The sequence below is a fragment of the Oncorhynchus kisutch genome, linkage group LG10 (assembly GCF_002021735.2).
Source record: "Oncorhynchus kisutch isolate 150728-3 linkage group LG10, Okis_V2, whole genome shotgun sequence".
NCBI classification, from domain to species: domain Eukaryota; kingdom Metazoa; phylum Chordata; class Actinopteri; order Salmoniformes; family Salmonidae; genus Oncorhynchus; species Oncorhynchus kisutch.
In genome coordinates, this window is record NC_034183.2 from 60643150 (window position 1) to 60654756 (window position 11607).

The window sequence follows — 11607 nt, forward strand, 5'->3', positions numbered from 1 at the left end:
TAATGAAATAATGGCATTTACCTGTGTCAAGCAGTACGGGGAGTACATGGTTATTTTTAGAAATGAAAATTGGAGAGCTTATTTAAATTGGATGGAAGTTCGCTGTAGTGCTGCATTGCAATCGCTCGCCGTCCTGTTTCGCTCACTCCATGCTGTACTGTAACCCCGCCTAGAAGGCTGAAAGTGAAAGCTTACACAAACTTTTTGGGGAAAAAAAGTTGTCTCCCACCCTCTTCCATGGATTCTCCTGTCGTGCGCACGGATATTATGGGTGTGTGTGGGGGGGGGGGGGGGGGGGGGGGTTGATCAAGGGCGACGGTGTTTGCTATACAACATAATATCCCCAAGCCAGACCAGAGTATAGAACGGTGTTTGCTATACAACATAATATCATTAACATGACTCTCCCAACTTCGTAAATCATGATTGGGCAAACTAATGCTTAATCCGGTCGTTTCAGCTCATACTCAGTAAACATGCATAATGACAATACACCGTTCTCTTTCTTTAGGTTAACAAGTATGTTATTACAAGGGTTAAATGAATAGGAACGCCGAATGCGTACTATCCAGCGTTTTATCAATACAACGTGTAGAGTAGCCTATATCCCAAACGAGAAGGTAACATGCTTTACAGAAGGTCCGCCAGTCTGAACATTGTATTTTGCAATGAGCTAAACATTTGCTATAGCTACGATGTGATTTTGTTTTGATATGTTTTCTATGAAATATGTTTATAGGCTTATTAGCCTACCAATTAGTAAAGTCCATACAAGCATAAGAATGTGATTGCTGTAAGGTCAAAGGTGATGCTTCATATGGGGCCTATGGCCGAAAATAAAGACATAATGTTGATGAATAAAGACTTGATATTAAGAGATTGACTTAAAATATTGGAAATGTCATTTTTTTCCATCTGAGAAACGAGAAGATAGCCAAAATATTTAATGAGATTGGAATAGAACACTGGGATCTTGGTTTGGATTAATTTTTATCTAGACCCATGTCAATTTTACTCTAGCTATGTAAATGAATGGGTATACCTAAAATAGTATTACATTGTTATTACACTACAGTTACACTGCCTCTGCATAAATTAGTTTGTGAAACAAATGTAAAAAATATTTGTCAGTGTTCTGCACATTTTGTGTTACTTCTATTGGTTTCTGCCCCCTGATACAAAGGCACTTTCTGCATGTTGACTGAATTTCAGTGCACACTTCCAGCCCAGGCCGATGTACAAGTAAGACATTTCATTGCAGAGTGTATAGAACACTATCAGACATCAGATCCAGACTGAAACCTGTAATGGTGACTGCAGTTGAAACAGCAGAGCCACACTGTTGGTCTGGCTTGGGGACATTTGCTCAATGAAGTTGACTTGAAAATTAAAAACAGCCCAACCTAAGGACTGCTTGATGAGAACATACTGTATGCTACCAAAACAAGATAGTGTCCCAAGGAAGGAGGAGTGTATTAGAAAACACAGAATATTGGTCATACTGAGAACAATTTACAGAGGCATGTACCCTCTCACAGACAAAATCTCTCTCTCTCAATTCAATGGGCTTTATTGGCATGGGAAACATATGTTTACATTATACACACACACACACACACACACAAAGGAATAAAACAAGTTTTGGACCAGGTCCTAAGTGTGGTATAGGGTTTGGTGGGGGTAAAGTCACTGTGGAGCTGAAATTTTGATCTGACAACTGGAGTCCCTCAGATTTATGAGGCCTACTGCTTGTGCATTTACACCACAAGCCTCTGCAGGAGAAACAAAGAGATCTGAGCTCTGTGTGGCCAATTATACTGCACACAACCAGGGGAGCCAGAGACAGAGGGAGGTCAGAGATAGACAGAGAGGGAGGGATGGAGGGAGGGGAAAGTGTGTGGTCAGGGGGTTGTGCAGACCACATAACTGTAACCTCCCCTTCTCACCACACAAGGTCATGCTCACAGCATTCCATACCGGTTAATTCCATCCGTGAATATGAAATGACTGAAATGACAAACGTTACCTTGATATTTTGAAAATTATATACCAAAATAAATTCTGATAAGCACTAACTTTAAGAGTGACAAACATACACATCATTTGGGCAGTTGTGTAACAGCAGGTGGAATGAATCCTGTTCCCAAATTGTAGTCTCTGTCTAACTCAGTGTATTCATGGAAGTTCTCTCTCTTTCTCTCTCTGAAGTCATAAAAAGCACACAGGACCACAAAAGTGAAAGGTTACAGAGAGAGGGTTCGAAGGGGATCAAAAACTGTTTTCCTCCTTTATAGAGTTGAGTTGACTGCAACACACACAAACACTCATCCAGCATCGCTCCTTAAAATGAGCCCCACATTTAGTGGTCTATGGGAGTAAATCGCTCATTAAGTAACACATGGTATAGCCATATGCTATGGTTGTTGAGTCTCTCCTTTTCACACGATGGAATATACATATTTGCTGTGCTACAACACTCATTGTGGTAAAGTCAATCATGGATTTGCTGTTATAATGAAGTACTGTAGCAGCATCTGCAAGGGTTGTTTTGTATACCACGAACACACAGAATCTATGGAACAACTCAAATGCAAGTTAAGCACAGGGTTCAAAGTTTGTGCTCTAAGATTAGGATTCGCAACCAACTACTCCCTCATATATGAAGACAAAATGGACAGACAGAGGATTCTGAGGTAGCTGGAGTGTTGATGTGTGGGGCCTAACCTCCGTATGAGGAGGTGATGGCCTTGAACTCACTGGCCCTGATATCTAATATGGTCATATTAATGCTTCTCCCCTCTCCAACTTCTCCACCAACCATGATACTCAATTACCTCCCATTATGGCTCATTTCTGTACCCCGGGACACACAATACACTGTAGCAACCCAGATTCTCTATAACTTGGCAAAAGGCTTTAGCTGGAAACAAAGAGTAGAAAACTGTCTCCCACCTCATTAACAATCACATTTTCAGTCATCCACAGACTCCCACTCCCCCGATCCCGCAATTCTCTTTTTATTACCATTTCATTTCAGGCCGATCGCTGTAAATCCAATGCGCTCGCTTTTCATTTTATACAACCTCTGCATGCTGCACATTATCGTTATATTTTTCTTTCCCACGAGGGAAGGGCGCTTCGGCGGAGTTGCAAGGCCCTTTTCTCAAAGTGTGTGTGGAAATAATGATTGTAATGGTTTGCAGCTGAGGAGAAGGAGCTGTGAGTGACATTATGATTGTGGTGCAATTACCAAGAGCATGAAAGCAGACCATCAGTCAGAATAATGACTAATGACTCAAATAACACATTAAATAATCATAATAATAACAATAATAATGCATACCCTGTAGGAATCTGATACTACAAAGCATTCAGGCATCCCAGGACCTCTGGAGGGGTCTTCATTCACCAGAAAGGTTTCGGTGGCCTGAAACGTAACACAACAATCATTCATAGTATCAATGCATTTACCATCCTTTAAACAACTCCTTAACCTATACAACACACAACATCATTTTAAATTGAATAATAATAACATAATAATAATATTATTGCTATTATGTATTTATGATATATTAATTATTATTATTATTATTATTATTATTATTGTTCTTATAATTATAACTATTGTTATTAATATTGGGGAAAATTATGTGCCAATTACAGTTCAGTCAAGCAACATCAGCATCCTGTACAGAACCTCTAATGGAAAATCCCTACCCCTCTTCTACTCACACACAAAGCATGATTGATAATGTGCACTAGCCAACTCATATATGATGCAGGCCTGAACTCCGGTGCTAGAACCAGAATGGAGACCAGACCATTTCAGCTGCTTTTGGATCACACCACACAATACACACTGACACAATGGCATTTCCTGTCCCTGGTTGTCACCTGGTGACTTCTCCCACAGTGGTGACTGATTCAGCACAAAACATTCACACGGGGCATACATTCACTGATCGATGCAGCAAAGGTATTTTTCTAAGTGTTGTTTCCATTCAGCACAGTTCATTTGTATGCTGTGGAACACACCAGCTGGGACTTGAGCGCTGAATGAGCATCCATTCCAATTCTGCCGTCAATTGAGGCAGGCCAGCCCAGACAACATAGCTGGGAGGAAACCTTGGTATGGAGAGCTAGGGAAAAATCCTATTTTCCAGAACCTTAAATCCTGATTTCTCAAGTTTCACAAAACAGGAACAAACACTGTTCGAAGCCAACTCTGAATGCATGCTACTCTTAACTTGTACCTGGTAAACATACACTATATACACTAAAAACAGACATTAACACACACACACACACACACACAACACAGGAACAATACTTGAAGGAATACTTACTCACACACACACACACACACAGAAAACACAGGAACAATACTTGAAGGAATACTTACACACACAGACACATGCATAAACAAACAACACTATAATAAGTCCCAGACTTTGGCTAACCAAGATGTGGCTAGAAACACAGGCTATTCATATCCCACCCAATGAGAGGTTAGCACTCTTGTCTTTTCCCTTTCCCTTTTAACACTGAAGGGGCATCTGTGCCTGTGTGTGTGTTGGTGTGTTTGTGTACGCTGTATAAACTAATAATTTAATGCAAATCCATTGCTTACTTTTGTATATTTACTCTTCAAGTTAGATTTCCGAATAAGAAATGTGAGCGCAAGTCATCCAAAAGAACCGAAAACTCAAATTAGATGATTCATGACGTTCGGCTTCAACAACCATGTTCGTACCGGCCATCATTAATATATATGGAGGAGAACAGAGTGAAACCATAAAAGAGTTCCATTACAAGAAATGCTGTTTCTCAGCTCTTCAAAGGTTGTTAAAGACCAAGGTTCATCTGTAGTATGTCCTTTACTCTTCTAATGGACATATCATCCTAACAAAGGCATTAACAGTAGTAGTTCTGCTTGCCACGTATTGGCTATTGCTGTGATAATGATACCGGTCTCTTCATCAGAGAAAGAGGCTTATTCTCAAGCCTGAGGGTGTTACAGTACTAAAAGCGGTTGGATTGACCAGTGGTTTGCTGAAAGGAGGGGGGAATGAAGGGATGGAAGGATAGCAGAGTAAAACCTCTCCCTCTCTGCTGCATGGATTGCCTTCACACTTGAAAAGGGGCATCATTTGTTTGAGGCGGCACTGATTGTTTGATGTAGCTCCCTGAAGCACTGGCCCCCTTTTCCCTTTTCTCTGTGTTTTTATGGAGCATGTTGTCAATTATATATGCCACCCTTTTTCTATATATATGCAACATATGAGCAAAAATAGTATCAAGGACTCACTTAATTAACACCTAAAAAGCTACAAAAAGTGATTTGATGTCTGTGATTGAGTGGCCTAGATGGGCTGTTACACCGAATTCAAATGTTCATCAAAAGCAATTGATTGAGATTTGATTTCTTAACATTCCCATGTTTGGTGAACAGTGAATGCTCAATGTAACTGTGTGGGTTTGACCAGCAACTAAAACAAAGGCAGAAATGCTTTATTTTCCATGCCGCAGACACACAGTCTCTCATCAAAATGATATACAGTCAGGTCCATAATCATTGGCACCCTGATCTATATTGCATGGTAACATTTTGGGTAAATTATTTTTATTTTATTTTTAATTTTCCCCCCTTTTTCATGGTATCCAATTGTTAGTAGTTCCTATCTTGTCTCATCGCTATAACTCCCGTACGGGCTCGGGAGAGACAAAGGTCGAATGCCATGTGTCCTCCCAACCAAGCCACACTGCTTCTTAACACAGCTTGCATCCAAACCGGAAGCCAGTCGCACCAATGTGTCGGAGGAAACAGCGTGCACCTGGCGACCTGGTCAGGGTGCACTGCGCCTGGCCCGCCACAGGAGTCGCTAGTGCGCGGTGAGACAAGGATATCCATACCGGCCAAACCCTCCCTAACCCGGACGATGCTGGGCCAATTGTGCGTCGCCCCAGAGCCTGGGCTCGAACCCAGAGTCTCTGGTAGCACAGCTAACACTGTGATGCAGTACCTTAGACCACTGCGCCACCCGGAAATTAAATGATTTTGTACTAACTCTACTTGAACCCCATTGAAAACCTGTGGTTTGAATTGAAGAGGGCAGTCCATTGGAGCAGATGAAAGATAAAGGATCTGGAAAGATTCTGTATGGAGGAATGGTCTAAGATCCCTCCCAACATGTTCTCCGTCTCATAAAACTTTTTAGAAAAAGGCTCAGTGTGGCTATCCTCGCAGGGGAAGGGTGCTAGAGTATTGAAAACAGGGGAAGGGTTCTAGAGTATTGAAAACATGGGAAAGGTGCTAGAGTATTGAAAACATGGGAAGGGTTCTACAGTATTGAAAACATGGGAAAGGTTCTAGAGTATTGAAAACATGGGAAGGGTTCTACAGTATTGAAAACAGGGGATCCAATCATTTTGATCCCTATCTTTTTCAGAATGGTTTTTAATTACTTTGTTTAAAAATATATATTTCTCTGAGCAATTGTATTAGTATATAATAACATATTTTCCTTTTTTGAGAATAAAATATTGCTCAGTATTTGTATTATACAGTCATTTCTGCTCACCTCGATCAAGGGTGCAAATAATTATGGACTGTATGTATGGGGGTTGCCCCACTTGGCATATTTTCATGGCACAGGATAAGTTAAAACATCTCTCTCTGTGCGTTGTGTGAGTCCACGCCAGAGCCACCTCAGGGAACAATGCTGGAAAAATTGGATATTTTACACCTGCATCTCAGGAGGTGAGGGGTAAGGGGGGGGTAATAATTAGAAGGGTGTGTGTAGGATTGGAGATTGCTTATTGTTGTACGGCTGTTTGGGGTTTGCCTTTGATCCTGACTCTTGCATTCCATTTTAAGTCTGAGGTGTGGATAATGTATTTGATGCAAGTTTATTATGTTTGCTCAACCTGGTTCTAAATACAGAAGACATTTTGAAAAATTAAATATGCAAATACAACTCAACTGATAAATAGCCTGTGAGCTCAATTGAATGAATAATGGTGTTGACTCTAATTCTTCATTAGAGACCCTCAACTGGAGAGCAGTCAAAAAGACATCAACTGTTGGGAAATGATTTCAAATGAAACTTGGAGGGCAGAAGAGACTGTAAAACAGTTCCAAACTAAATGGAATGAAATGACTCATTAAGCGTTGGTGTGCAGGCTGCATTGGTCATAGCACTATTGTTGAGTCTGGGCTATATCAAACATTTGAGGCATTATTTTGAATACCATACACATGACCTGCTCACCGTCATCTCAATTTGGTCTGACGCTAAAAATACACTATAATGCACATTTAATGTGTGCCCAAGAATGTGGGACAACAGGTTAGTGAGGGGTGGCAGGTAGCCTAGCAGGTTGACTAGCAGTTAAGAGTGTTGGGCCAGTAACCGAAAGGTCGCTGGTTTGAATCCCTAAGATGACTAGGTGAAAAATAGGTGAATAATCTGTTGATGTGCCCTTGAGCAAGGCACTTAACCCTAATTGCTCCTGTAAATTGCTCTGGATAAGAATATCTACTAAATGACAAAAATGTAAAAATGGGTGTGATGTGGACATCTTCTTCTCTCTGCAGTGGGCACTGCAAGATGTCTTTAAAGGGCTGAGGCTGGCATTCTAAAACAGGGGGCCTCATTCTGTAGAATCAGGATGGCTCAAAATGCAACAACTTCTGCAGCATATGGACAGCTACCAAAACTTGATCCATGTTCATAGTCTATGTACATAGTCCTCATAGGTTATGGCTCTACTAGTACATACACCTGCAATAACATCTGCTAAACACATGTACAGTATGTGACTAATACAATTTGATTTGATTTGAGTCTACCCTAACTGCTAATCTAAGATGACCTTGCATGACACCAAACCTATAAAAATGAAATGAGAAACTGACCTCGGATCAGAACTGAGAGACAACTCTCTGCACCCTTTATAGGATCACAACCAGGGGTTAATATGACACATATGCATGCCATCACCACCTCCAAGTGTTTATTTAACAAAGACAAACCCTAGCATTCATCTGGATTGCAACGCCAATAAGGATATGGTAGCCTCTACACCACAGATCACAAAAGGGCAAAGGAGGACCCATATACACAGTGAGAGATGACATCACTGGCAGCGACAGACAAGAGCTGTTGAAAACATATGGCCTGGAAACCGCCTGTTTGATCATCTCGGGGTGAGCTGCTCCCTCTGTACATACACATCAACAGAGTGGGGTATACGATTACCTAACAATTTACACAGCTCCTTGAGATTATGATACAGTACTCCTTCTCATACAAATCACACACATCCTGACCCTGGGCCAGACCATGGAGCACTCTAAAAAAGACAACTTTTAGGTCCTGAAGTCAATAGAGGGAACGACATTATAGAATACTTAGAAAAGAGAGCATACATTCCTTTGTGAAGCATATGTTATTCTTTAATATATGCATATATTTATGCACTCCTAAACTACAATATTTTTGATAAGTGAAGGGACTCAATGAACAGGGTGAGTTTGAAGGATTGCCTTAGCATCCTTAAATACTGATTATGTGTGTTTACATGTCTAGAATATGTTGGGCAGAAATTCTGTCGAGCTTTTCATTAAAAAGAGGTGACTTGCTAAGTAGCTGAAAAACAAATAAACATAACCCCATGTGAGGCCTGTCCTGAATATTGTTTTTATATTAAGTCACTGTTGAGCTACTTGGACTAGTGCCATTCCAGTTTGCAAGTAAACACATAATTATTCAGACAAATACTTTTCCATATTCATGTGCAAATAGAATTGTAGGAATCGACATGTCAGTGGTTCCTCAATAGCCAATGTACACAAAATGGCCAACTCAACTGATCCTATGCCAAGAGATCAAGCTGAAGGTCAAGGACCTTCATTAAGTAACACTTTCCATGACTAATGTAGAGCCTAATAGCAGTCCACTTCTACCCAATATCCCACAACTGGACTACTTTGGGAAAACACACTAAACAAATAAAGGACCAGAATAGATGTCCTTTGTGCTTACATTTAATCAGGAGTCGGGTAGTTTTACTTGACAGTCTTAGAGACATGATTCACCCCACTGTTTTACTGTGTAAAGCTTGTATCAAACTTTGTTTTGGTTTAAGCCTACTTATAGTGCAGCAATATTATCTGCTCTCAAGAAACTCATGTTAAATGTTTCAAGTCATAGAGGAAATTAACCTCTACTGAACTAAACTCTCCATTACAATATCATAACATGCCATCCATCACAAGGGCCAGTGCTGTGGACTTGGTGGGTCTAGTGGTTATTAGAATGGTATTGTGCTCTCCTTACTGCCCTGAATTCAGTGAATAGCCTTTACAGCTATGCGTAAATACGCAGCCGTCGGTAAGACGTTATACCGGTAGATAATATTTAACAACAGAGCACGAGTGGAAAGCAGTCTCGCCAATTATCTTCCACAACTAACATTGATTTCAGCAAAAAAAATGCCAACTCTTAGGGTAACGTCCCCTATAAACTGTAGCCAAAATGCGCTTATAAAGCAAAAAGTAAATGCGCTCGTTGACTATTCACATTAAGTGAATTCGGCTTTTATGTTACTGCTTATTCAATTTCTTGACGCGTTTGGATTGTGCAACGCTGCCTTGACTTTGTGTATAATATAGATACATCAAAGTAGATGCTTTATTGGTGGAGAGCCGTGCTCTGCTTTTCAATAAGGGGGCGACAGCATGACCAAGAGCTGCAATGACTGGAAGCAGCTCAACTGCCCCGGGAATGTAGTTGAGTGGGGGATAAAGGAAGATAAATTATCCGCGTTATCCTTGTTCAAATATAACCCACATATATATGATTTAACATAAAATCCTATACAGTATCAATATGAGTTTGGGTAGTGCAAAGTTAACTTTAATGTGCAGTATTACTCCTTAAACCACTCACAAGATAACTTTGGGGGTAATCATTAATCGTTTTTGATGCACTAGCGTGATGTTTTTCCTGTTTAAACAAAACATTAAGATGTTTACAAGCTTTCAGATACATAAAATAACAAATTATTGATTTACATAGCACGTACCATTGTGGAGCAGGGAAATGTGCCAACAGTCTCAAATACCCATTTTCAACTCTAAAAAAGTTCAGCTTCCAAGAAAAGTATGGGAGAGAGAAAACTACTCGTTTCTTCTGATACCGGAAGCAAAATAACCCTAATACGGGACGGCCTGTGGCCCGGTGAACATTTTTTTAAATTGTAGTTTTACTGTTTCCTCCAACAGGGAAAGGGAAGGGAGACGGCGTATCCAAGTCAACCACTTCCCGGCTTCATTCGGGGTGTTTATGTCCGCTATTCACGCGTGGGACTTCCATGAAAACACGGGCGGCGGTTGTCGGAGCTGTGAGGACTTGCTCTGGTCGCCTGTCAGTGCGCCATCCCTTCCGTCCGCTCTGTTCACCGAATACCCAGTGAGGCAAATCCGTGCACGATGCTAGCGTATCGTCTGCTCCCAAGTAACAGAGCAGAGGTCTCTCTTTGCAAGGGGCCGACAGTAAGTAGACTCTACTTACGCGCTCACAAATCAGCTGTTGCTTCTGTGTGCCTCAAAGGAACTCTGTGTTATCCTCATCCTCTGGTCCTCCTAATAAAAAACAATACAAAAATGGAATTCCCTTTGATTCTTCTTCATTTGTTCTTCAATGCCCATATTTACTCGAGATAAAAAGGAGACCACAACTAGTACCAGATCTGGCACCATAGATGTTGCAAGTTTTGGAGAGAGGTGATACTTGATCAATATCACTATGCCAGGCGACTTCACGAGAACGCGCATATGTATACGCTAATCCCTGTACATATGACGAGTGAATGAAATAGTTGGAGTTAACAGCTGTTAAAGTGTAATAAACCCAGAAAAAAGTGCTGTGGCGGCCCAAAGCGCGCGGAGGCGCAGCAGTGGATCGCGGCCGGAGAAGCGGAGGGCTGGTGAATTATTAATAAACGGAGTGGTTCACAGTCTGTCGTGCTCAGTGAGTAACCAGGACGGCAGCTGGGGGTTAGATGAATTAAATACGGACTCAGAGTAAACCGTGGACGGCAGGGGATTACTACTCACCGGCTACAGTGTAGAGGCAGAGCGGGAACGCAGGGAGGGAGGGAGAGCAGAGAGGGAGGTGGTATGATAAAATACCAATCATTTTAACATTGGTCAATGATATAAGCTATAAGTTACTAACCTCTCTTATCGGTATTAGGCCTAGATAACATTTAATCATTATCCAAAACAAAGATGTAATCAGTGCACACTGCAAGCAGGGATATGTTTCTTAGATTTTTACATGTTTATTTAGGCTAGTCATGCCAGATATTTTACAACGATGACAATTTGACAGTAAATGCCTAGCAGTTATGAGGCCACAGTAAGCTATAGGAAAATATTTTGTAGTCTAGATTAATATAAAAGGACATTTTTTTCAACATAATAATATACCCTGTGTGTGACCGTCACGGTCCTGTTTGTGCGTTTTAGTAAGAACAGAGCAGGTTTGGAATAACTTTCTCAGACTTGCAGTGAAGGACGAGATTAAACGGGGATTT

The 11607-nt window shown here is 41.0% G+C and overlaps 1 protein-coding gene across 10 annotated transcripts in view; it reads right to left on the reverse strand.

Annotated features, from left to right (window-relative positions):
* Positions 1–11012, reverse strand: part of LOC109898621 (nuclear factor 1 X-type) — a 158115-nt gene extending 147103 nt beyond the window's left edge. The window contains exons 1-2 of one of the 10 annotated variants that reach the window (XM_031834446.1): positions 10093–10972; positions 3344–3427 (exon numbers count right to left, since the gene is read on the reverse strand). In XM_031834446.1, the coding sequence (XP_031690306.1) occupies positions 3344–3427; positions 10093–10095 (87 nt within the window). In that variant the 5' untranslated portion in view covers positions 10096–10972. Of the gene's footprint in view, positions 1–21; positions 250–3343; positions 3428–10092 lie in introns of those variants that run through there. The other 9 variants (XM_031834447.1, XM_031834459.1, XM_031834460.1 and 6 more) reach the window with 9 other exon arrangements.
* Between the last annotated feature and the right edge of the window lie 595 nt (positions 11013–11607).